Below are 27,241 nucleotides of genomic sequence, written 5' to 3' on the forward strand. Positions count from 1 at the left end.
TTTAAATGCTTTTCAACTTTATTCTTACTGGGAGGGTAGTGGCATCCTGACATGTCACATCATCCAATGAAAACTGGCAGGGACTGTATCAGGCTCCTATGTCACCCAGCATTTATCATATTAAGTGTTGCAGTAATCTTTGCTTGGCTGTAGTGCTTTCTTCAGCCTGCAGACATGGTATTCCCAATTCCAGGTACTTTTGCTGGGACAAGACCAGAGTAATCAGCACTAACAGAAAGGGAAAGTAACCAGATGTGAAGCACAGCAACCATATGATGAGCAACATGTCAGGCTGGTACTGCACAGTATTTGTACAAACCAGTCAAAAACAGGTATTGCAAATGGATGTGGAAAATTATAATAGTTACAAATATGATCAGGTGCTTTGGATGGACTTCCCTGAAGAGAGAACATCTGTTCAGGAATAAATGTAACTGCTTCAAAAAAGAAGAAAATAAAATGTACCTAGTGATCCTGAAATCAACTTCTCCATTGGATAAATATATTTGAAATAGTTGTACAGTTCACAGTGGCATAAAGTTCTCTGATTGCTTGAGTGCTTGAAAATATCTCATCAGTAAAAAAATACCAGAGCTGGGGGAGGAAAACCCTCTCTCTGAATTCTGTACATGGGCAAATGTACAGGTTTTGGCAGACATCAGGTCATTGAATCCATGGGAAACCAGCAGCATTGCAGGACTGCAGATCACAAGTCTGGGGATGGAGGATAAGAGGAATAGTAAGGCCCATTTTCCTGCAATGAGAACAGAATAAATAGTTGAATAAAAGCCTTCTCCAACACACCTTGGTACAATGGATGATAATACAGAAGCAGATGTAAATAGGTACTCCTAACTACTTTTTCCATGAACACAGTGACCACCACAATTCAGCCAGAACAGGGCTGTACTGGTAATCAGGCAAAAAACAGGCAAAAAAAGGCCCTGTTTTTGCCTTTGTTTTAAACACAAAATACAGGTTAAAATTCAGCTAAAACCGTGATGCAAGGAAACCGCAAATGCTAGGATAGCCAGTCATTCCCTTCAAGACGAAGTTGCCTACGCAGACATGCAGCTTTGTCTGCTACTTTGTAGTTAAGAGTACATCTTCATTTGCTTGATTTGAATGGTGCAAGCCATATGCATTCCACCATTTGTATAGAGACCTGAGAGGAGGATGAACCCACACGATGAATGGCAAGGCATCCTACTACAGTTCCATTTTCTGTTGCCTTTTTTTTCCTTGATATGTGAGAAAGGAAAAGACAAGACAGCTTTTTTTTTCAGTAGGTGTAAAGTATACAGCACATATATGACATGAATTTTATCTTCTGCACAGGCTCTTAGCATGTTATCTTACAGTTCTTGGCTGAAGAAAGCTAGTCTGCCTCCTATGCACATAGGAGGCTGCACTACTGAGAATGGAGTCTGCTTCTTGTCCCCTCCTTGGACAAATATTGAAAAAAAAATCTAAGAAAATTGTTAGTCACAGAAGAAAAACTAGACTCTCTAGGAAGTCTCCCCTCTTTCTTCTCCACATTCTTAATACACGGAGGTCAACCCCTTTACAGGTTTTGCAGAGCAGAATGGGAGATACACAATAACTACACTTGGGAACACAGATACTTGCCGCATGAAATCACTTACCCTGGCATCATACTCAAGGACAAAAGGGGGAAGATCAATCTGTTCTGGGGGTATGGCTGTGAATAACTGCTGAAGGCTTTCCACATAGTGGATTTTGTCCTTTAGCCCTGAGACTGTAAAGGTTGTGAAAAACCATGCCGAGACCTGAAAATAAACCCCAACAAAAACTAATTAAGATGGTGTTGTTTCAAAACCTTCAAGTTGAACATAATATTCCAAATCAGGCTTGAATTACACTTGAAGCATTGATACCATTGCAATAACACAACGAGGTCAGGAAGTACACACCAATGAGTGCTAGCAAGCTTTAGAGCTTTAAAGCTAGCGCATCTGACTCCATGCTAGCTTCTTCTCCTCCCCAGCTGCCAGTTTAAGGTCCCCTCTTTCTACTGTAGAATAGTGACAGCTATTCTGCTACTTTTGTCTTAAAAAACAAAAAAAGTCTACGTAGCAACATGTTTTCACTTCAGGTTTAGCCAGCTCAGAATATGATCTATCTGACTTGATAACTGACAGAAGCAATTTCAACCCCTTGCCTTTAAATTTTCAAAGAAAAGAGCAGTTCTAGGGAAAGAGACTTCCAACAGTTCTGCTGAAAACTCCTCTCTGCTTTGGGTTGGTGGAAAGCAAGTGTGTCCCCTTCTATTTTATCACATTCCTTAAATAACAAAGTCTTATCAACTTATTCTACACGATTTTACTGGAAGTACATGTACCTCTGTGTTTGAGTGTAAATGGGATAAGTAATTTTTGTTTTGCAAAGGCCAGTAAGACACCATCCATACCTTGGAAAGCTGTTAAATACTGCTGTTTAGATTGATGGTGCAAACTTTTAAAGCTTTTAAACCCACCTTCTCCAAAATTGAGCACTATATTACTTATTTCTTATCTAGGCTGATAGAATGAAGGGAAAGGAAAAAAACTTCCAAGAAGCAGAGGCTGCTGTTCTGCAGGTCACATATGCTCATATTGGGGAGGGGAGGGTCAAGGGCCCATGATAGGTGGCACGCAGGTCACTGAATTTTTCCAAACTTTGGATAAAATTCAGTTGGGTTTCTGCTAATAGAAGCTGAACTTCTGGAAAGTAAAAATCAAGTAAAATACCTTTTGCTGACAGACTATATATTAACATGGTAGCTGGGAGGGAAAGAATTCATTTTTTTTCCAGCTTCAGATATTAATATCGTTACACAAAAGTTACTGAAATGCACATAGAAACCTGGCTGAAAGGATGTTGCTACTGGATGAAGAAATTCTTGAGACATTCCAAGCTGGGAGACCATACAGAAGAGTAACAGTGGTCAGGAAAAGAGCATCAATCTAAACTCCATATAATCAGAGACAAGGATGACTTAGTCATCCTCCAGAGGAGGAGACTGAGTCAGATACAGTGTTGCTCTGAAAGTTCTGGAAAGTAAAGCTCTGGCTGAGCAGGGCAATGAGAAAGAAAGATTGCATGTTTATATGCCAACACCCAAAATGTTCTTTTCTTTTCTTTTCTTTTCTTTTCTTTTCTTTTCTTTTCTTTTCTTTTCTTTTCTTTTCTTTTCTTTTCTTTTCTTTTCTTTTCTTTTCTACTATATACCTCACCTTTGAACGAAATGTTGGATGGACAAAATACAGTGCCTTCAAATTCCTCTTGTACCTGATTTAAAGAAAGAAAAAAACTCTTAAAAGTGACTTCTAATCAAGCTTACCTAGACAACAGAACTGTCAAAATATAGATCATTTTCTTTAACTGCCTGTGATGCAATTTTACAAAGCTAGATCTCATATAAGGGCAGATACCAGGAGAGTAAATGTAAAGAGAAAAAAATAGCAGAATGATTATCTTTCTGGCAAAGATATAGCCTGCCATCTTTTATGTGGACAGTGAATATTATAGACAACTTAAGACTGCCAGGGTTACCCAAGCCTCTTCCGTCACAACCAGCAACAGACCTCTCACAACATCAGGTTCCAGAAGCTCTACATCTGGACAGTCAGACCATACACCCAGTATGTTTCTCTAACAGCTAACAAAAGGGAGACTGCAGAGGACAACACTTCCTGATTTCGTAGATGGTTTTGAGTAGAGAGTAGTTTTTGGAGAAGAGAAGGCTTTGTGGAGACTGTACAGTGGCCCTCCAGTACCTAAAGTACCTACAGGAAAGCTGGGGAAGGACTATCAGGAAGTGCAGTAATAGACAAGGGAATGGCTTTAAACTAAAATTGGACAGATTTAGATTAGGTATTTGGAAGAAATTCTTTCCTATGAGGGTGGTGAGGCACTGGAACAGGTTGCCAAGAGAAGCTGTGGATGTCCCATCCCTGGAAGTGTTCAAAGGCCAGGTTGGATGGAGCTTGGAGCAACCTGATCTAGTGGTAGGTGTCCCTGCCCATGGCAGGGGGAGTGGAACTGGATGAGCTTTAAGGTCCCTTCCAACCCAAACCATTCTATGATTCTATGAGTAGGAAAGATGACAGATTTCACTTCTTTTTGCCTTTGTTACTTACTTAGGTCTTTGTCCTAGCACAATGAATAAATGGGAAACCGGATAAAAGGAATGACAAACATTTGCACAGCACAGAGGGGTTCTTCTCCTATTGACACTCACTTGGCATCAACAACATCATAGAGTTTCTTCAAGAAATTAGAGTCTAGTTGATTGTAATCATTTGTGAGTGTATGGAAATACACTAGGACATATTCCTTCACTGCAATATGATCCATGACGTGGATGAAATACAGAAGAGCCTGAGATGGAAAGAAGTGAAATTTATATATGCAAAGAACTCTTTCACAGTTGCATTATATTTTAACATGCTTTCTTCAATTCATTCAAATATCAGGAATCATGAAGCTGGGTGGCATTCTGTTTGAGCTACAAAAGCAAGGTGAACACTCCAAGTCTTGAACTTGACTGTAATCACTTGGATGTCTTTTTTTGTCTAACTGACTTCACAGAGAAAGTTTTGCTGTTTACATGAAAAACTCATTTAACTTGTTACATTTCACTTTCCATATCTTCCAGTTACAGAAGAAGAGCAAGTCTTACTTTCTGAGAAGAAAACCAACGATTTTCTCTGAAAACAGTCCAGTTCCTCCTCCGGAAAAGCCACCCCAAGACATACAAAGCATGCAGGGGAATAAGTTTTGATCTGTCTATGAAAATATTTTTTATTTAATCTCTTAAGTCTTCTACAGATAACAGTTTTAGAATTAACACTAAAGTACTCTTATAATCTGACTTTCACAACCTGAACATTCACATTCAACCTACACAACACTAGTATTGCAAAGTCTTACCTTTTCCATGTCTATCAATGTTACAGGGATATTCCTTCCAACCACTACCATTACTGTGCGACCAAAGTTATCCACACCTACAAGAGAAAGAAAAATATGACTCAGAACTCCTCCCAGTCATGTCAGGTTTCAGAATTGGTCCTTTTTAAACTAGGGAGAACCAGGGAGAACCAAGTCAGGATTTTTGCAATGCTTCTGGTTTCCATCTCAAAAATGGAGGAAATATGCTAGAGCTATTTACTATGCCAGTGGCTATTCTGGTCCAGAAAAGAAGGTAGCATCACATCCTAGAAACTTAAGTTTCAAGGACTGTTATGTTACATTGACTGTGTATTCTACATTTACCTAAATTTCAAGAAGTAAGTCTATCGCATGCCTTGTCTAAAACAAAATAATCTAATATTTAAGTTTCAGAGTAGAAGGTATCACGCAGTCTTGATATTTGCACAAAAATCATTGTAAGTGTCTGGATTTTCAGAAGACCAAAGTGCTGAACAGACTCTCTCTGCAGAACCATGAGCTACATAAATACAGCTATACTTTTGAAAGCTTGAGCACTTGTCTCTTTCTGTCATGGCGCAAAGCAGCAACAAGCCACTTGGGACTCTGGCAAGTTTTACCTCCAAATGTGGCATTACCTAAAGAGGAAAAAGGAATGAAAAAGGACATATTCCCTGCCTCTGGTTCCCATGCTGCAAGGGTCTAGCAGCCAGTATCTCCCACCAAACTCATCTGGATGTTGATTCTCTCCCTAGTTTCCTTATCTACCAAACTCAAGGTTGCAAGGTGTTCCTCTCGTGGTACTATGTCACTAGTCCTATGAGAGAGATACAGAGGAGAGCAACACAAACCCAAGCTGAGGGTAAAGGAAGAAAGCCATTTTCTTCAGGAAAGCTCTATTAACAGTTGCTTTGGTAACTGCTTATTCTCTGCACTAATCACCTGAAAGCAACATTAATTCCTTTGCAACCAAAGGGTGGACGTTATTCAGACTGAACAACAAATTCTCACACAGAGCTTCTTATACATTGGCTAAATCTAACAGTACTGATTTACATCTAAAGTTGCTAGCAAGAAAGCTCTTGCACATCAGAAAGCATAACTGCACCTCCCTGCTACTGTTGCTAAACTAACCACAGAATATTACTTTTTCTTTGTTTAAACTGCCATTCACACTAAGTTCATTCTTCCTCTGAGACTATTGATGGCTGCATTCTACAGACAAATTCAGAATATGCATATATCCTCAGACTGTTAAAGAGGAGCTGTTGGGGAGCTTACCACACAGTCTTTCAAAGTCAGTCAAGAAAGAACATGAAAATACCAGATTTACTACAGAGGTGCTGCCTAGTTCCTGACCAGGTTTCTAACTTGATGATATGATGTATTGTACTCAAATTCCAAAGGAAATATCATATTTTTATTTTGTATTTTTACTTTAAGACAGGGTCATCACCATAGCGAGAGTCATCAGTACCCTGAACTTACCTGTCTGGTACAAGGCTTTGAGGGAAGCAATATCAGAGAGGTCTTCAGCTCTTGCTTGACATAGCCAGCGATTATAACTAGAAAGTGAAAAACATCTGGTCAGATCTAATCCTCTTTGGGTCAGCATTAGACACCTAAATAAGTATATGGGGAAGGAAGGATAAAACTAGCACTTCATGACCGACCTCTCTTTAATGTGGGTTTCTGATCAATAGAGCTACTTTCAAATTGATAAAGAAGTGTTAAAATAAACAAGTGTCAGTGACTTCCCTAGTGATTTTTACTGGGGCACTGAATATGCACCACCTAGTAACTATCGGTGGCGTTGCATTTGGGCTGAAAACATCTCAAAGATTTTTCCATTGAAACACCTCCGTCTCAGCTTTTAAAAAACAGAAGATTTCTTAAAAAAGTCTGTAGGTTGAACCTTACTACTCAGCAACCAGCATCAAATATGTATTTTATTTCTTAAATGATGAAGAATTTAGTGCCTCATTGGAGTAAACAAGGCAAATATCACACCTCAAAGAGTCCCTAGCATAGGACTGGCTTCTTGGAAAGTGGTTATACACATTAAGGCTAATGACAAAAAAGAAAGAAAAAAAAAAAAGGGAAGAAGCGTCACCATCCATTTTTTTTAAATCTTTCTATTTTGAGACAAAGAAAAAACTACTTGTTAGTTACCCAGAGCCTGAGGAGCAAGCAGGCAGTACTAAAAGCCAGTATGACCCCACCACAGAAAGTGATGATTAAACAGTGACACCTTGTGGCAAAGGGATAAACCAGCTGGTCCGATGCACTGGGCGTGCTAGAGGATTCATCAATGGCTTCCCTTTTACTGCCCATTTGCTTCAGGCTAGAGAAGCTACCACTGGGATTCAAGGTGACATCAGACCTTACAGATAACAAAGTCATCATGAGTTGGCCCTCTGGACTGCTAGCTAACCCAAAATATTCATACAGGCAAGGAAATTCTCACTTCCTCTGATGCTGTTTTTGCAGTGCTGCCTCTGACAACTGTCCCTGAAGGATGAGGCGTCTCTGTTTGTCAACATCTCCCTCCATGCGGGCAAAAGCATGGGAACCAATGAAAGACAAGTCTGCCTCCAACCCCTCTTCATCTGAAGCATCTGCAGTAGAAACAAAGGTAGCATAAAATGTCCAAGCTGTGTACGAAACAGCAGTGCTGCTGATGAACTGCTAAACATCTCTGTGAGCCAACTCATTCATCATGCTACACACACAAAAACCACAGTGTACCATGATTATAGCATGCAACTGAGAAACACAGACTCTCTTAAAGTGTTGGTTTGTCTGGAAAATAACTGGGCAAGTCCTAGTTATCACCTTGTAACACACAGAAAATGGTTAATTCTCCCAGGTGGATTCCACAATAAGGTCTGGAGAGAGTGACTTGGGGTTTCCAATTGTCCTAGTTGTTGTAAGAGGAAAAGTTAGCATGCAGAGGGACATGTGCTGCAGTTTTATTCAGCTTGAAAACTGTACTGTAGAAAGGGCTCACTTCTTCCTTTTACGTTGACTCTGCTGAAACAGATGCTGTAGAAGAGTGATAACCTGAGTTTGGGTATCTACTACACGGCTGTGCAATGAAGTATAGAGAGCACAGGCTTACTTGCTGGCAACCATAACAGAATGCTTCACTGAACTTTTTACCATCAAGGAATATTGTCAAGGCTTCTGGTACTGCATCTTTGGGCAATTTGGATGATAGGAATTGAGTTTCCCAACTTTAGTATGAAATGCTATAGCAACAATGGAACAAGAGTGTAGGATTCCACTACACACATTTGCTCCTATATATGCAAACCCCAATATTTCAGAAACTGTTAGCCAGTGGCTAAGCGCCTCACACTGATCAGCCACTCTATACTACTCTAGCCAGAGGTTTAGGCAGGGAAAAGAAAAAAAAAAGAGAGTAGTCTGAACAGCAAGAGTTGGGACATCATATATCACACCATGAACAAGAAAATTGTATGCATCTTTGTTGCATATTCAGCCTTATCGCTACCAGTCATGCAAAAGCAGAAAACCTTTGCAAACCATTCCAGATTCTCTGTTTTTGATGCTTTAAGGCCTGGCTTGAAGTGCAAACTTTTCACAGGACTGCTTAATGAAGAAGGCAGAATGTACCATCTATGCCCATTTACACGCTGTATTGTTTTGCCATCCACCTCTCACCGTTTCAACCCTGAAAACTTAGGCAACCTCTTTATAATCTGTCTTCTTTCACTGAGCTTTTGACAGCCATTTCCCAAACACTGATTTCTGGATTGATCTAGTTCCTCTACTTTTTAGGGGAGTTCCTCTACTCCCTTTAGGGGAGTTTCTGCTAATTTTCATTAAGCACCTACTAGTTTGATAAATGTACTGGATCAACAGGATCTGACCTGGCTAGAAACAACATTTTAATATGTAACCTATGACAGTCCAGTAACAATAATACCTTTTTCAGTCAAGCGCTGGTATGATTCTGAATGGGAAAAGAAGTTCCTAATCAGCTCAGGAGAAAATTTGCTAAGGGAATGAACTCCCTCACCCTCCCCCCAAAAAATAAAAAGACAGAACAACGGCTTTACCACATCCTCTAACCACTCTCCACGTCGAGACAGAAAGCAGAAGTTACTGCTGTCAAACACACAAAGCTAATGAGGCAACTTGACAATTCTTTTCATTACAGCCTGCCTTCCCACACCACCTCACCCAAGATAACTCTTTGCTCACCGTGTATTTTTTTCTGTTTTTTGCTTACTTTCACAAAGAGATCCTTATTCCAAAATTGAGTTAAGAACTCACCATCTGGAACACCTGGCTTCTCAGTAATTCTGATCTGCCGCTCTGGTACTACAGGCTCCCCTTCCGCATTACCAATATCTGCAGGGAGGTAAGGCAAGGATTGTATCTCTTCTTCCAATGATCTTGGAAAATACAGAGGCAGCAACTTCTGGTAAGTGGCCTATAAATAAGAAAAATGCGTGAAGGTCTATCACGCATCCTTGCTCTTCAGATACGTAACACCTACCCTTGTAGCAGGTATCTTCTCTGAGGTTTGGAGGCAAAGTGCTACTTTCCTTGATGGCTTACATTGGGCTGCTATTTGGCAATAAAAGCAGATAGCCTTTATCAAGGTTAACTTTTTTTTTTTTTTGGTGCCACACTGGCAAGTAACCCAGAGAAGATTCTGCTTTAAAATGCATGAACTCAGGTGGACTGAAGATACTTCGGCCTTATAATGAAGTTACAATACATGTAGATGACAAACTTCAGCAAAGGTTGCTTAGATTAAAACGGATCACTACACAGATCACCTTGAGTGATCTGACTGGAAAAAGAATAAACAAGAAACAACCAAGAGAAACCCTCCCCACATGTAGGAAAACAGTGAAAATCAACATTGTAATACTTCACCACTTGTTCCCTCCAACAGATTAGCAGTTTTAGAACCCCTATTAAGTAATTTCCTTTTGTCGTCCAGATGTGAGAGAATCTGAACTGTGTGTGTATTCTGCACAGGAGCAGCTATTATTAAGTCCGATATGTAAGAGATGTTGTCCAAGTTTTGGCTAGGATAAAATAATTTTTCTTCCTAGTAGCTGGTATGGTGCCATGTTTTGGATTTAGGATGAGAACAGTGTTGATAACACACTGATGTTTTAATTGTTGCAGAGCAGTGCTTGCACTGAGTCAAGGACTTTTCAGCTCCTCCTGCTGCCCTGCCAGTGAGGAGGCTGGGGGTGCACAAGGAGCTAGGAGGGGGCAAAACCAGAGCAGCTGAGCCCAGCTGACCAAAGGGATATCCCTTAGCACATAGCATTGTGCTCAACAATAAAACTGAGAGGAGTTGGCTGGGGGAGTAGGGCTGCTGCTCAGGGTCTGGCTGGGCATCCACCAGCTAGTGTTGAGCAATTGCATTGTGCATCGCTTGGCTTTGTGTATTTTTATCATCATTTTCTCTTCCTTTTCTGTCCTATTAAGCTGTCTGCATCTCAACCCACGACATTTTACCTTTCTCCCCTCCATCCCCCCCATGCCTCCATGTCACTAGGGGCAGGGGAGGAGTGAGTGAATGGCTGTCTGGTGCTTAGCTGCCTGCTGGGTTAAACCACAACAGTCCTTTACATGTCTCATGTGTACACCTTGAGCACTGTGTTCGATGCCATTGATCAGCAACTATTAAACTGGTACAGTGTTCATAACAATTGTGTTTTAACATGCTCTGGGCAGATCTGTCATTATCTCAACCCTTTGTGCCCCATATTGGGTGCCAAAAGGACTGTTGTGGTTTAACCTGACAGGCAGCTAAGCACCACACAGATGTCTGCTCACTCCCCCTCAGTGGAATGGGGGAGAGAATCAGAAAAAAAAAATAATAAAAGAAGTAAAAACTCACGGGTTGAGATAAAGACAGTGGAGTAGGAAAGAAAGGAAAGAAAAATAATAACAATGATAAAAGAACATGCAAACCAAGTGGTGCACGATGCAGTTTCTCACCATCCATCCACTGACTGATACCCAGCCATGCCTGGAGCAGCAGCGCACACCACCCACCCCCATTTTATCGGGGAGCACAACACCATATAGTATGGGACATCCCTTTGACCAGTTTGAGTCAGCTGTCCTGGCTCTGTCCCCTCCCAGCTTCTTGTGCACCCCAAGCCTCCTTGCTGGCAGGGCAGCATGAGAAGCTGAAAAGTCCTTGACTCAGTGCAAGCACTGCTCTGCAACAACTAGAATATGGGTGCATTATCAGCATTATTCCCACCCTAAATCCAAAACACAGAACCGTAACAGCTACTAGGAAGAAAATTAACTCTATTCCAGTCTAAAACAGGACTGAAACTGTTAGCACTTATCTGAAAACAAATCATTAAACATCAAGCTTGTTACTTCAGCAAGCAATGTTTAAGGTCTTCATATGTGAATGGAAATCAGGGCAATCTTTTAAAAGAAGAAGACCAAACCTTGTGTAAAGAGCAAGTCTTGCATGAGAAATTCGTGTCTAGCTGGTAGAATGCATCCAGCACAACTGTGTGCTCTAACCTCTAACATTGACTCCTGTTTACGGCTCAGGAACATGGAAGCCAGAAATGGAAAGACTGTAAACAAATCTCTGGTGACTGCTCAAAGTGTACTGGGAAAAAGTACTGGAAAAGATACTGTGCTGATAAGAGACAGAAATAAGCTGTGCAACCAAAAGTCTAAGTGAGACAAGATGATTCGTTAGGGAGAATCCGAGTCCCAGTCTACAGTGCAGGGGTTAATACTGCTGCTGAGATCAAACACGTCCATGACTTTTGATAGAAGGAACATCAAAGAGATACCTCTTCGAGCTCAGAGACTGCAAACACAACCTTCTCCAGAGTCTCCCCGTGAATCTCCAGGAACCTTCTAACTGTGCCTGCAAGGAAGAAGAGTAAATGTAGTTAGCAAAATAGGAGAAGAAATTTACACACGACTACAAGCATAGAAATCAACCGAGTGCAGAACAGAGAAAGACATCCCTCTCCCTGTACAAAATAGCTCCACAGGCAGTACACAAGCATGGATTAAGTGGTGGTTTAACATAAAATGGGTTCTCAGGCATACTGGAAATTCCATCTCCATTCTCTCCTGCTTCTCTCTTTACAGATGGATAAAAAATGAAGAAGTCTCTCTGTGATTTTAGCTTACTAGGCACACCTCAATTTATGGAATGTGATCTTAGTGCCTTGTGAAAAAACAAACCAAAGCCCTCCTTTACCAAGTCTCTGCAAGTTGTCAAAAATGGATATTCCTAGAACAAGTTGCAGTTCCCCCAATTATCAGGAAAGCAACTTGATAAGCAAGCCGTAGCAGAAGCTGGCATAAGGCAGGGTTAGCCACACAAAAACTCAACGGTCAGCTATGCAAAAGCAGCATATAGAAATCATAAATGTAAGTCATGAGAGAATTTATTCCCTCTACTAATTTTTGGACTCCACAAAACTGTAGCATAATCCAAGAACACTGTCAAGTTCCTGAGCATTTGCAGTTTAGGGAGAAATGCTTTGTAACTAAACTCCCAGTCAGATATGTCCTTATATTGCAGCTCAAGGCCCTCATCTGTAATCTTGACAGGTGTCAGGGTCTTCAAGTGCTTTTCTATCAAGATTGCTAAGAGAGAAAATGTCCAAACAAATACATTGGCCTAGCAACATTTTTATCAAGTAGCATATAGCCCTACACAGACAACAACAAAGCAATAAAGGAAAGAAGTAACAACTGGTCAATAGAAAAAAAATCTCTTTTCAAAAACTTCCTGTACAGAAATTCACGTGTAACTGGGTTGACCCGCAACACTACTTTATAGGACAAACACAGATCTGCAGTTCCACAGCAAGCATTTTTCTGAACCTGTGTGAGCAGGTATTTTCAGAAGTCTTACTCAGGCAGGTGGCAGAGAAACCAGAGAAACAGACAAATTGGTTTCTTCAAGTGCCAGCACTTCTGCTAAGCAAAGGGTGAGATTTCTCCAGTCAGCTTGCACAGCAAGAGGAAAAGCCTATCGTTCCACCTGCAACAACATTCCTATTGTGTAGGAGTATCATACAGGGAGGTCCAGGGAATGGGTGGTGGTGGAAAGCAGACAGGAAGAGCAGGACAATGAGAATGAAAAGTTAAGAGGAAAAGGAAAAAAACAAGGCAAACACATAATATTCTTCTCTGTGCATGTTTCCATTCTTTATGTCTTTTCAACCCAGGAAGTTTTTTTGGTTTGTTTCCAGTAACCTTCATTTTTTTCTTTGATATAGTTTCCTCTTGCACCCAAACAAACCCAAAAATTTATCATCTACAATACCATTTTTGCAGTAAGTTCCATTCAACAAGTGATGGAATTATAAGAACCATTTTTTTTTTTCTGAACCTGCATCATACTTGCATTGTTTGATAGTTCCTTTAGTTCTTAGCTTGGAAGGCAGTGAACAGCTGATTGCTATTCACCATTTCCATGCCTCTCATGATTTTACAGACATCTATCACACGCCTTTCAAGTTCAACGTATTGCAGTTTAAAGAAGACTTTAGCCTACTTAGCTGTTCCTTGCCTTTGCCTGTTCTTGTTGACTTTCTCTGAACTTCTAGTTTTTCCTTGGATGTGCAACTTGAGGGGTTGACAATCTACAGGTTTACAGCATAACATTCTTCATTTTGTTCAGTCTTATTTAGCTTGCTCCTTCGAACTCTGTTGAGCTGTTGTTTTCACGGAACCATTATAATCTCAAGGTCGTGCTTCCTAGCACTAGCCCATTATTTTGCATGTGAAGGCAGAACCATATAGGGGTGGGGCAGTGGGGCAAGAATATCACTTTACATTTGGATATGCTGACAACACTGAAATAGCAGATGAAATTCACTCTGTTGCTTGAGGTCTATCTACAGTTATTCACAATTAAGGCCTCATCCTCATTATCCTGAACAGTTTTGTATTATCAACAAACTCTCACCTCACTCTTCAGTATCTTTTCCATATCACTTAAAAATGTATCAAACACTAAGTTCCAAGACAGCATCCAACCCATGGATGCTTACTGATGACCTCTCAGAGAAAGGTCATTTGTTTTTATCCTCCATTTCCTATTCACCCATTCAAAGCCTGCCTCTTTATGGCCTCCTGTAACACATTACAGCCCCCTAAAAAAAAGTTTCCCCATATCAATAGCAGTCTGTCAGAGGTAAGCAATCTGTTGAATATTGCCATCCAGTTTACTCCACTTTCCAACATAAACTTACGCAGTGCTATGTGGGTTGCATCCTCCAAGGGGTAGCATCTTTTCAGAGAGTTAATGACACAAAATCCTACAGAGCACATTGCCTGTTCCCTGAAATCCAGAAATAGAGAAGTAAATGAACAGAAACATAACTTGAGGTCAGGTGGGAACAAACTTTTGCCAGTACAGCAGGTAACACCAGTACTTTTCTCCTGCTTCTGTGTAAGCAGTAACCCTCTTTCAGGTTTGTGCAGAATGACGCTTTCCTGGCAAGATGCATGCGTACTATTACTAAGCAGGGAAGGAAAGAACCATTAATGATTTCATGTTGTTTTTTTCTTGTGTTTGTTCTCAGTTTTCTCCTTCTACCTCAGCTACCTTCTTTCTGCAATTTCTCATATCCTGAATGAAATTCTTACCTCGAGCTCCCTGTAATCCTTCCAAAATACTTTCCTTCCTGTATAGGATTGCCAACATGGGAAAGGAGGGGAAGAAAAGGTGCTCTTTATTGTAAGTATTTTGTTCCTTCACTTGTCCTGCCATTTGTTTTGTCACTGGTCCAGACACTGACTGAAGTGGCTTACTTGATCCTATGTACGATTAGACAGCCACTGGCAAGGAGTGATATATACAGTATATATACAGATATATACAGTAAGAACAGGAGCATGCCACATTATTAGAAAAGTAAAGTAAAGGTGGTGCCAATAGTCAAAGGAGTTTGAACAAGCTCAGAGCTGGTAGACAGTAATTTCACAGGTGTCAAAAATCACTCTAGAGAATAGGAGGACTAAAAGCCACTCATAAATCAGCAAGCAGAATTACCAACTTTTCTTTCATTATTTGAGGTTCCAATCCAGACCTGACTTTGCCACTTCTGAGGCAGAAAACAAAAACAGAAACCAAGAACTGGTATATACTAGAAGACTTAGCTATAATCTGGATTGTGAAACAGTTACTACTGCACTACAACACAGAGATCAGACTTGAAAGAATTATCTTCCCTACCCTGTGTAATTGTGAAGTAAGTTTTCTGACACTGCTCTTGTTCAACTATTTTTTGCTGACTACTATTACAACAGCCCTCATGGGAGAACAGAATTCAGGAAAGAACACAGAAAAACAGAAACCATAAAGATGAAAAAAATGTTAGCTAAGAGGAAGTAGAAGACACTACGGATGAAAGAGGAAAAACTACAGACCCATCTGCAGTAACTGTTGATTTAGAAATAACCTTGCACCCTGACTCAGAATTGTGGCTACTGTATGAGGGCTGAGAAGCCAAATATATGAACTGATACAGCAGTCTGATCTGGCTGGGTAGGTCCGTGTGGCTGTATAGAGACACATGAAACTGCTGCTTGACCAAGCTCTTTTAAAGATTTTTGCAGCATGGAGTCTGGCAGAATTATTAACGATGCTTCTCAGAATGTCTGAATGCTGCACAGCTCTAGCTACGCTGTTTCAAGACTTGCTCAGATCTCCCACCACATTTTATTTAAACCTCAACACAGATCGGAAAACATGAGGTATACTGTAAATACAGCAACATTCTTATGTTCTGATCCAAATCCAATTGATGTGAGAAGATATTCACAGCCATTCGGCCTCCTGTAGGAGAACGGATGTGCCATGCAAGCCTTACGTAAATCGCTGGATGCTTACTTTGCGAGCTGCAGGACATTGCGGTAACAGCTGTACAGAGAACTCTCAGCTGCTGTGCGATACCGGCTCTTGTATTTGGGTCCAACTGTGTGAATGATGAAGCGTGCAGCCAAATTAAATCCTTTGGTGAGTTTAGCCTCCCCTGTCCTGCACCCTGAAAAAAAAAATAAACACCAGGATTTGCACAAATGCCATAGGGTCAAAAATATTCAAGACCTCGACTTCCTATTGAGTCAGTTAATTTCACTTCATCCATAAAAGTCAGTATTTTAGGTATCAAATATTAAGGATAGCACTTTCTCTCTCATAGCAACTGCTTAATACCACCTAGTCATGTTGAAGAGGTGAAGGCTGTGCTAATTCCTCTCAATTTTAAAAACTACACAGACGAAGACAAACCATAAATTGTTAAGAGATGCTGTCTTAATTGCAGTGCTTACTATGTTACAGACAGAGCCAAAGGGAGAAATGTATTAACAACATGCAGAACACTGATATACCAATATGATATACAACCACCAATAAAAAGTCCTTCTGAATTTAACAGCTTGGTTTTGGGAAACTGCTTTCTGGATAAAAGGACTGCAAAGCTCCTTAATCAAACTCACCAATTGCTGGCAAACTTATATGAAATAAAAAGACTGAGCACATGTTTCACCTACACTCCCAGAGCAAAGTAACATTCATTGTTTTGCAAATTTCTCAGCGTCCGTAAGGCATAAGTATAATTTTCAAGGAGATTATACCTTTCTTGACAGACCAGATGTCTAGTCCGAAGGCAATGAAGTTTGAACACCACATTGAATTGTTCCATTCCCAGCACCCTCCAGTTACATACTCTAGGATCATTTACTGCATGCTAGCATAGTCTTTAACTCACTTTGATTAGCACTGTTCTTTGGCTCTCCCCTGCAAGTTACTCCTATTTAATTTCTGCATTTCTTTGCAAGTTTTTTGCATTTTGTCAGAACCCTCTGCGACATCTGTAAGCCTCCCTACTGCCTTCTATTTGTCAATATATTTTGGATTTAAAAAAAAGTAATCCAACAACAGCTATTGTGTTTGAAGTCTGTTTTTTCTTCAGGAAAGGTACCTGGAAAAAAAGTCTGCTAACGCTCCCCTTCTTCACCTAAATCATTTCACAAGAAATCAAGTCCACTGCAGTTCTGAACAACTGAAGAAGTACTTTTAGTCTCTCTCTTTCCCAGCCCTCAAGGAGTAGTATTTCTCATCTTCTTCCTTCTGCTTGTACAGCTGCAGAGAGCCACTTAAGCTTTCTAATCTAGCTGAAAACTAATCTTTTCACCAGATCAGCTTTCAACCTGATCTTATAGGTTGCTATTGCCCATGAAAAGAAATGCTATGTGAACAAGTGGCTGGGACCACCCTTCTGGCAGCAGCACTGCTGCAGCTTGGTTCAAGTTGATTATGAACCTTCACACTGAATAGAAATGTTCACTTTCTCTCCTACTCCACTGAATTTGTTGTGGTGCTCAGACAGGCTGTTACACAGCATGCATGAAAGCATATTTTATGGCAGGAAATATTCCAGGTTGAGAATCTTACTCAAGACTTAAGGCATGCCATTTTAACGGCATCAACATATTGCCTTTAAGCCAACACCTTGTAAACTTTTTGATCCCACAAATCACGTTATTTTCTATAGAAGTCGACCTTGTTTATTCTGAATTAAGCAGAAAGAACACAACGGCATACTAAAACTAAGCATACAGATTGAACTACTGTACATGCTCTAAAATGCCTCAACTCCAAAGAACATATCTAGGTAAGCTAAAGATAGGAAAATGAGAAGCAAATGCCAAAACATTTAATATATCAGATATCCAGCTATTATTTTCTCCTATGAAGACCGGCTGAGAGAGCTGGGCTTGTTCACCCTGGAGAAGAGAAGGCTCCCTGGAGACTTTATGGCAGCCTTCCAGTACCTAAAGCGGGCCTACAGGAATGCTGGAGAGGGACTCTTTGTCAGGGGGTGTAGTGATAGGACAACGGGGAATGGCTTTAAACTAAAAGAGGGTAGATTTAGATTAGATATAAGGAAGAAATTCTTTACTGTGCGTGTGGTGAGGCCCCGGAACCAGTTGCCCAGAGAAGCTGTGGATGCCCCATCCCTGGAGGTGTTCAAGGCTAGGTTGGATGGGGCTTGGAGCAACCTGGATTAGAGGAAAGTTTCCCTGCTCATGGCAGGGGGGTTGGAACTGGATGAGCTTTAAGGTTTCTTCCAAGTCAAACCATCTATGATTCTGTGATCTGAATGGATCAAGGAGGAACAATAAAGTCACACAAACTCAAAAGAGCAAGCAAAGACCTGTAATAAAAATTATCCGAAGTATTTTCTCTTGTGGAAAACAATTAAGAGAGTTTGACTGAGGTATAACTGTGAACTCAGTAGGGAACCTAATAAATTCAGACAATCACATGCATAATCAGTAATTTCTAACTACACGTGCATCACACTTTGTACTTCCCAATGCCTTCTGTGTAAAGATCTCTACAAAATTTGCAAAACTAAATTAAGCAGCAAGTATTATTCCCATTTTAAGACACAGAGTCAGATGGTCTAGTACAGCAACTTGTACAAGGTGAAGGTCTGTGGCAAAACTGGAACTGAAGTTGAGACCTTATTATTTTAATCTGGTGATAAAAAATCCCTCCCTTTACTCCCTGTGGTATTTCTGTGTTAATCAAAACGACACTGTTCCCAGGAACACAGATGTTAGCTGAGCCTTAAAGAAAGCACAATTCTTCTAAAGATCAGCATGTCACATGCTTTAAGATCATGTTTTTTCTTTGAGTCTATGAAACATGGAAATATATGGAGCTGTAGAAGTAACTTGACCGAAAATCACCACTGCACCCGATCTACAGGTTTAGACCCAAGATCATACATTTTTAATTCTCACCAAGGACTTTCTCCTGCATAAAGAAAAATTAAAAATTAAATAGGAAAGAGCACAAAAAGGAGGCTGAGGCGACAAAAAGTGTGATAAACTAGTTTCTTAACAAAGCTTTGTTTCTGCTATTGTGAAACTCATTAATAGTGCACAAAAGCCGAAGCTGTAATCCAGTTTCTTCCCCGACATAACACGCCAGTAGAGCATCAGAGAAGTATTGATTTCTGAAAAGATCCTGTCACAAGACTAAAGGGAAACTATCACAAGGAGTCACGCATCTGCAGAATACATTAAAGACATCAGTGTCACCACAGGGGTGGAGGATGTAAACTGCATATAGCTCAGGATGGTAAAAGAGAATTTAAGAAGCTCAGCCCAACTTTTATAGAGAACTTCCTACAAGCTGACAGATGTTGAATGTTAAGGACTCCTTGAAATGTCCCTTTTCCCACCCCACAATGCACTGAAAGAACCCCTCAGTTTATTTTTAGAAAAGTGAGTATACATACCAGGGTCCTAGTTATTCTATAACATTTGCTGTATTTTAACAGTTGTTTCCATTCTAAGGATGCACATGGACTTTTCCCTCTACTATGCAATGGTTACTCTTCCTCCTCTCTTACTTCCAGCTTACTCACAAAAGGCAAGCTGAATGAGTTGAATGGGAGTTTATAAAACTAAACACGCCTGTTCTATTGCAGTTTAAGCCACTGAGAACCTGCATTGGAAATATAATGCTTCTTCTATCCATTTTGTTACTGCATGATAAAGGAGATAGAGCTGTTACCAAAGAGAGTGACCAGTACTACTCAGGAATCAGTTTGGTCTCAAAATTCAGCTCAGTGCCATGTGGGAAATCTTAATTTTAACTGCAAGCTGTATCAGACGTTTGTATGACCTTGGTAACTATAAACTCATGGTTCCTGACGCAAAATTAAAAAGACACTTATTTTCATCTAACAGGCATTGAGAATAAAGCTGAATGTTTAGAAGTCTCATTATCAGCAATATGACACGTTAACAAAGAATCTAGCAAACCTCACCAAAAGTGGAGGAAATGTATGTCAATCTAGCCTCCCCTCTTTATTTCACCTTAACGCCAGACATGGGAGGGAAAAAAAGAAAAAGCTACATCTTGATTTTAGCTCACACTGTGTACTATGCAAGGACAGCAGATTTCAGTATGAAAAATGTCTCCAGCTACATACCCTTGAGCTTCTGGAGTTCATCCCTCAGGTCAGGCCCAGCATGCATGAAGACACTTTCAGATACTGGATTCTTATCGGTGAGAGACTCATTACTGGTATTTACTATGGCTGTGCAGTTCAGTAATGCTACATCTCCTTTCCTGAGGAAACACGGAAAGTTTATTGCAGGTTAAACATCAGATTAAGCAGGATATTCTCAAATAAACGCTGACAAGCAAGGAAATGATAAATTAAAGCATTAACAGTATCCCAGTTCCCACATAGTGTGGTGTACCCTGACATGCTCACCATGCAGAATCATCCTCTGTCTCCAACTGATAAAGAGAGATTGCATGCAACCCCTCATTTCCTTGAAAACTCTCATACTCAACAGTAACTTAGGGGTGTATGTAGATAACGCAGTGTTTTTGTTTTATGTAGGGTGGTTCAGTTCGCAGAACATGTGAAGCAGCACGGTATAACGCATTAAAAAAATATGTATTCTCTCATATCTTAGAGATAAGACGACACTCCTTATGACATGCTATTTCCAAAACTTCAAACATGTCAATTTCCCCGCCCTTATCTGCAGGAATACCATCTAGGGCACCTTAAGGCTGCTGTTCCTCAGACCACCAAAGATCTCAAGTGACATTGTGGCCAGTCAAGTTTTCATTACTTTTGTTCTGGAACTGTGAACCCACAATTTGATCACGTTCAGTCTGCTGCTCAAGGATCAGACATGCAGAAGATAAACACAGCAGAGATACATCAAAGAAGATGGAACAGCAGAACTCTGACCTGCTTTTTTTCACAGCAGCTGTCATTAGGGATTTTGGAATCAAACAGCATAGGAAGGGAAATAACAATCCCCAAGCACAGGGAGAGATTCAAGTGACAGTTCAAATCGCTCACATTTATTTTACCCAAACACAGCTCACAGAAGATGTTTAACCTTTTACTTTTCTTTTTTTCTTTCATCAGGTTCAGAAAATCCATGAACAGTCCTATTTCCCACACGTACAAATCAGGAAAGATGTTCAGGCTGATCCCTTAATTTGCTCCCCCAATAAATCTGTTGATTCTAGGACTCTGTAACAGCATTTCATCATTCTAAATCCTCCTCTCTTCATACTGATTAACAGAGTTACTCACCTAGAGAGTAGGTTTGAATATCTGAGATACAGGAAAGAAAAACTGATGGAGTAAGTTCACCTGAGCACACTGTACTTATCAATAGATTTTGGTAGAAAAACATGGAGACAGGAAGACAGAATGGAAAGAGGAGGGAAGGAAAAAAAAAAAGAGAACAAATCAAGCCACAAGAAACATATAAAAGAAATAAATACTGGTAAAGACAGCAAAGAAAGGAAAAAAAAACCAAACAAGTAGACAGCAAGTATATATTTGTTCTAAATTAAAAAAGTATCAAAGTGCCTGACTAGGTTTTAACATTAAATACGCAGTATGACAGCAGGAGTTACTGCTGTAGTCTACTGCATCAAGGAATGTCTATGAACTTGTAATTTATAACCTACAATGGAGCAAACCTCAGACTTGCAGATTTCCCATGAACAAAAATATTATTTTTTTCCCAGATCTGTAGTGCTCAATTCAAGAAAAGAGGGTTTGAAGGCTTTACCCTGTAGCAGTGGTTGTTGTTTGAGGCAGTCAGATCCTGCAGGAAATGGACAGGTGATGACAAAGGCATTGGAACCATGTCGAACTTACCATAATATTATTTTTGCATTGATGTCCTTCCTGTATGGAAAAGGTGATCTAACATCAACTTGAGCTTTTTCAACAGGGTTTGTGTGAGAATCCAGCTGCTTAGCCTCATAGACATCAGTCCAGCCTGGCAGACTGTCGATATCCACAAATTTGGAAGGTGCACCCAAGGGATCCATGGAATGGAAAGAACGGCTTCTTTTTTCCTCGTTAACTTGTCACACTTCAGTTCTCAATGGAGTCTTCTAGGTGCTTTAAAGGAAGAAAATCAAACCAGGTCACAGCTGTTTACAGAACATAATTCCCATGGAGCCATCAGACCTTTCACAAGGCTACAATGCAATCACAGGTAACAGAAAAACAGATTTATTTCCAACTCAACCTCTTTCCCTTTCTCTAGTTTTGTTGTCTGTATGACAAAGGATGATGAAAATACAGAATACTGGTAGTAAGACAAGATTTCTCTGATAGTGCAAGAAAAAAACACCTTCTCTATTAACTTGGTCCAACTGACTTGTAGACTTATTTTGAAAGTGCTGAAAGCAAACTCTCAAGTGCAGAAGGGACCTTAGCCTTTCTGAAAAGCACTATTTCTTTCTATAAAGGAAAAGCAAGTTTGCAGTAGGCTGCGTACAATCTATTCCTTCAGATATTTTGGTCTAGCCCTGGGTCATGCTTAAAAACAAACAACACAAAAGAAAACAAGCGTCTGTTCTCCCCCACCCAACCATCACCACCAGAAAAACACAAACCGAAATCCTCTAACAAGCAAAAGAAAATCCAGCATCACACCTTTAAAAAAAAAAGCCCCCATCCCAGCGGTGCAACTCAGTTGTACAACTGTATCGCAGCCCAATACACTGAACCGCAAGTCCAATGAGTTCTCAGGCACTGCAAATACGGCTCAGTTTTTACAGTCATGCGCTTACAAAACCTTTTCTCCCAAATAGATTTAGGGGAAAAAACAAGTAGAGGTAAATTTGAATGCTTGCCAATGAACTTCAAACACTGAAGCAGACTGAACTCTGCCATCTGACCCTTTTTTCAAAAGGCCAAAATAACACTGGTGTTAGATCGAGATTCGAGCTTCCCAAAACGTGCATTTCACTTGCCAGTACAGACCACCACACAGGCAACTACATCTCCCTTCCTACTGCTGAACCAGACTAGGAAATTAAACTAGCACCAATAGGCTCGCATATGTAACTTTGGTTTGCCACATGCACCCTGGTTATTTTAACCTTTTTCACAGGATCATCATCGGTAACGGTTTTGACAAAACAGCATCTACAAATGGTAATTCCAAAACATGAGATATATTTACTAGCTAGGAAACAAACCAACCCTGCCAAAAACCCCAACTGATGGTTAACGAAGGCAGATACTACAACAACAGTCGCCACAAGAGCGTATAGATAAGATTTTTGGCCTGATGACTGGGGGAAAAGAGATGGACAAGAACAGTACGATTCATTAGCTAATGATTCTGCGATACATCAGAGCCCACTCTGTGAGGTGCAGACAAAGGTAGGGGCCTAGGCAGGGCGGCAAGAAGAGGCAGCAGGAAAGGAGGTGCGTTATAGCTCCTCCTGGATATTTCCACCCAAATTTTGTAGCCTGGGGACCTCCTGCGACAGAGGCGGTGCTCCCGCACGGGTTACAGGGCTGACATGCAGAACGACGAGCCGCAAACCCAGCCAAGACGCCCTCACGGGCGGACATCTTACAGAGCGCCGTCCCCCCCCACCGGGTCTGCAGCCCCGCACCCCGAGGACGCGGGCACAGCCCCCGCTGCGGATCGACCGCCCCGACCGCACACGGGCGGCTCTCCCTCCCTCCCTCCCTCCCTCCCTCCCTCCCGTGACACGTTTCAGCACACTTCTGGCCGCAAAATAACAGCCACGACCCCCCACGCCCGAAACCCCTCTCCCCACGCCTCCTCCGGGCGAGCACCGTCGGCGGCGCCCCCACTCACAGGCCCGAGGGTCCCGCTGGGCGCCGCTGCGGCGGCATCACCCCGGAACGGGGCGGGCATTACCACCCCTGCACACTCTTCCGTTTCCTCCAGCTCCACCCCGGCGGCTTCCCGGCCCTCTGTGACGCGCCTCCGGTTCCACCGGCAACGTGCCGGTGCGGGCCGCCATGGGGCTGAGCCGGCAGTACCTGCGCTACGTGCCCGCCGCCCTCTTCGGGCTGGTGGGCAGCGCCGGGGGCAACGCCGCCATGGTGGCGGTGGGCGGCGAGCGGGGCCGCGGCGTGGCGGTGGCGGCCTGCGAGCACGTCTTCGTGTGGGACGCGAGGAAGGGGGAGAAGGTGAGGTGGGAAAGCTGCTCTGTCCTCCCTCCATCCGAGGAAGGCCGAGCACGGGAGGATGGGTCAGTGCGCCTACAGGCAGCCCCTCAGCCCTCGGGCAAAGCCCCTTGCTCTCTGGTGGTTAAAATGCAGGGGCAGGAATTTGGGTTTCTGTGTCCCGGTTCTTGTTTGATTGGGAGGAATTGCTTCTAGTTGCCGTGTGCCTTGTAAAATGGGGTTAATTACGCTCTATTCAGCATAGAAAGCTGAAAACCGAACTTCTAAAGATGCAGAAGCGCTTAGTTGGAAGTGCAGTAGAAGTGCAAAATATATTCTGGGTTCCAGGCCTCGTTCCTGTTTGATTGTGAGGAATTACTTCTAGTTCCTGTGTGCTATGTAAAATGGGGTTAATTACACTCTATTTAGCACAGGAACCTGAAAAATTAACTTCTAAAGATGCAGAAACGCTTTGTTGGAAGTTCAGTAGAAGCGCAAAATATATTCTGCTAAGTGTCTGGGTCTGACATAACATTTATCACCACTTTTTGTTTTGGCTCTGACATATCATTTATCATCACTTTACGTGTTTTGGCTCTGACTTATCATTTATCATCACTTTACGTGTTTTGTCTCCTAAAAATTGCAGGTTCTTATCCTTAAGGGTCTCAAGCAGGAGGTCAGGTTCCTCTGCCCCTCTCCAGATGGGCTGCACTTGGCTGTTGGCTATGAAGATGGATCGATCCGTATCTTCAACCTCCTGAGCGGGGAAGCGAATGTCACCTTCAATGGACACAAGGCTGCAGTTACAGCCATGCAGTACGACCAGCTCGGCGGCCGGCTGGTATCTGGCTCAAAGGTGAGGCTTGCACATCTTGGGGGCATTCCTTTCACAGTAGGGAAAAAGAGAGACTCTGTGGAGAAGGTTGATCTGAGCTAAAATGTTTGGTATTTTAGGTGGGTTATGTGCCTTGAGGAGTTAGATGAGTCAGGGCTGCAAGACAGTAGCAGGGTTGGGGAGCCCAGGGCTGGAAGAATGCTGAGGGGCAGCAGAGAGGTATTAGCAGATCTGTTGAAGGTGAAGAAGTTTGTGAGGTCAAAAATAACAAAAGGGACTCAAGCCAGAAGAGAGGTGTGTTTATTGGTCTGAATGCACATCAAGGGAAGGATCATCATCTGCATCAATCATCCTTAACATTCAAATTCTGGGTGAGAAAGCATGCTCTTGGGTAGTCTTTTCAGTCATAGAATGGTTTGGGTTGGAAGAAACCTTAAGCTCATTCAGTTCCAACCCCCCTGCAATGGGCAGGGACACCTCTGTATAGACCAGGTTACCCAAAGCCTCATCCACCCTGGCCTTGAACACTTCCAGGGATGAGGCATCCACAGCTTCTCTGGGCAACCTGTTCCAGTGCCTCACCACCCTCACACTAAAGAATTTCTTCCAAATACCTAATCTAAATCTGCCCCTTTTTAAGTTTAAAGCCATTACTTCTTGTCCTAACACTACACTCCCTGATAATAGAGTATCATAGAAGAGGTAGACATTTTGCAGAGACAAATGCTTGTCCCTTGGAGAGACACTCTCTGTTCCAGGATACAGATGTCATTGTGTGGGATGTCATCAACGAGAGCGGTCTGTACCGGCTGAAAGGACACAAGGATGCTGTCACTCAAGTCCTTTTCTTGAAGGAGAAGAACTTGCTGGTCACCAGGTGAGCCAAGCTTAGTGTAGTGGTAAATCAGGAGAGAAGTAGCCATGGTTTTACTTGCTATTTATATACCCTGCGTGCTATAGCCATTTGTGTTTTTATTCTGTGCTCTCAGGCCTCACTGTACTTTTACTGCCTAAAGGATTGATCTTTTTCTATATCATAGAATCACAGAATGGATTGGCTTGGAAGGGACCTTAAAGATAATCTAGTTCCAACCCCCCTGTCATGGGCCGGGACACCTTCCAGTAGATCAGGTTGCCCAAAGCCCCATCCATACATATGAGACCTATAGGATGTTGTGATGGAGTAATGAGGTCTCAAACCTGCTAGCGTCTTAAAATATGTGTTTGTCATGTCCACACATTTTATAAATCTGTTGCCTTAATTCCAGATGTGGTAAGGAGAAGGGAAATAGCTCTTCTGAATAGTAGCGTTTGTGAAAGGCTTTAACTTACAGGTGAATACAGCAACTTAAAATTACCGTAACAATGAATAGTAATATGTTTATTATGTATGTAACTAGTTTTGCTATTTATCTTGAAGAATTAAGTTGACATACCTTCTATATGTGTAATTCATGCAGCAGTGTGACAGGAAGATTGCTTCCTAGTAGGTAGTAATTAAATCAATTAATTAGATGATAGATGTTTTGTTGTTTTTTACTTATTAACCCCAGCACGTTGACTGTATCCCTTCAATAATAATCAATTAACAGAAGATACTCAAATATCTATCAACAGCGTTTTTATTTACTAATGTCATCTAATAGGTTAATAGAAAAGTGTACTCAATCAGTTCAGTATGAAATTAGTACAAGTTTCTCATGCTTTTTTTTTCTGTTTTAAATAGAAAAGAATATATTTTGTTAGTTTGGTAGATGATGCCTCTTTCCTAATGGAATTTCACATCTTTGCACATCAGTTTTAGAAATGCTTCTTAATTCTCTCAGTAGCTAAATTGAAATAAAGAATCTCAGTTCTTTTATTAACAGAGTAGAGATGTTACCATATTATTCTGGAGATTCAAAGTTTTTCTTCCCTACTTTAGCTCATTTTTTTCAGCAGATAGACCTCTCTCTGCTGTGAAGAAGACTTTTTTTTCCCACAAGAAGCTTATTGCAGTCCTTTGTGTGCAGAATTTTTTGTCAGATTTTCATCTGTATAATTTACAAGTACCATTGGCTCCTGCGTAACAAAAGAGATAGATTAACAATAAATATAACTTGTAATCACTTTTTTTTTTAGTAAGCTTAGTAATGGAACAACAAATTTTATATTTTTATTTGTTTGCATTTTGTTGAGGAAAATAGTCTCTAACAAAGTTACCAAAAATAAAAAAGTATTAATTGTTGTAGGGTGAACAGAAGGAATCTTAATGAATGTTCAAATTAGTAATGCTCTTGGAGCATTAGGTTAGCATAATATAGCCAGAAACATGTGTTTTCAAGAAAGTCTAACCCTACAGGGACTTTGAGGGACTGTGTTCAGCTGTAATTCTCCACTGGGAGGAGCAGCTCCAAATCACTGTTCAAAGTGAAGGTGATTGCTTTCGTTCTAGCCTGGTTAATGCACAGGT

The 27,241-nt window shown here is 41.3% G+C and overlaps 3 protein-coding genes across 4 annotated transcripts in view; 2 read left to right on the forward strand and 1 right to left on the reverse strand.

Moving 5' to 3' along the window:
• Window positions 1–21,653, forward strand: part of LOC308188170 (uncharacterized protein) — a 39,168-nt gene extending 17,515 nt beyond the window's left edge. The window contains exons 4-5 of one of the 2 annotated variants that reach the window (XM_080576931.1): window positions 14,633–14,677; window positions 20,919–21,653. In XM_080576931.1, the coding sequence (XP_080433057.1) occupies window positions 14,633–14,677; window positions 20,919–20,935 (62 nt within the window). In that variant the 3' untranslated portion in view covers window positions 20,936–21,653. Of the gene's footprint in view, window positions 1–14,632; window positions 15,826–20,918 lie in introns of those variants that run through there. The other variant, XR_013945207.1, reaches the window with a different exon arrangement.
• Window positions 1–23,777, reverse strand: GDAP2 (ganglioside induced differentiation associated protein 2). The gene is made up of 14 exons (XM_080576930.1): window positions 23,638–23,777; window positions 21,666–21,914; window positions 19,956–20,095; window positions 15,833–15,986; window positions 14,190–14,278; window positions 11,763–11,839; window positions 9,238–9,397; window positions 7,403–7,553; window positions 6,424–6,500; window positions 4,936–5,012; window positions 4,244–4,383; window positions 3,237–3,291; window positions 1,647–1,790; window positions 1–754 (listed from the first exon to the last, which is right to left on the reverse strand). The coding sequence occupies exons 2-14, from the start codon at window positions 21,839–21,841 to the stop codon at window positions 707–709; spliced, it is 1,488 nt and encodes a 495-aa protein (XP_080433056.1). The 5' UTR covers window positions 21,842–21,914; window positions 23,638–23,777; the 3' UTR covers window positions 1–706.
• Window positions 23,715–27,241, forward strand: part of WDR3 (WD repeat domain 3) — a 23,177-nt gene continuing 19,650 nt past the window's right edge. Inside the window, exons 1-3 of the mRNA XM_080576925.1 lie at window positions 23,715–23,975; window positions 24,601–24,810; window positions 25,548–25,666. Of these exons, the coding sequence (XP_080433051.1) occupies window positions 23,805–23,975; window positions 24,601–24,810; window positions 25,548–25,666 (500 nt within the window). The 5' untranslated portion in view covers window positions 23,715–23,804. The remainder of the gene's footprint in view (window positions 23,976–24,600; window positions 24,811–25,547; window positions 25,667–27,241) is intronic.

The sequence above is a fragment of the Anser brachyrhynchus genome (assembly GCF_964034855.1).
Source record: "Anser brachyrhynchus genome assembly, chromosome: 1".
Taxonomy (NCBI): domain Eukaryota; kingdom Metazoa; phylum Chordata; class Aves; order Anseriformes; family Anatidae; genus Anser; species Anser brachyrhynchus.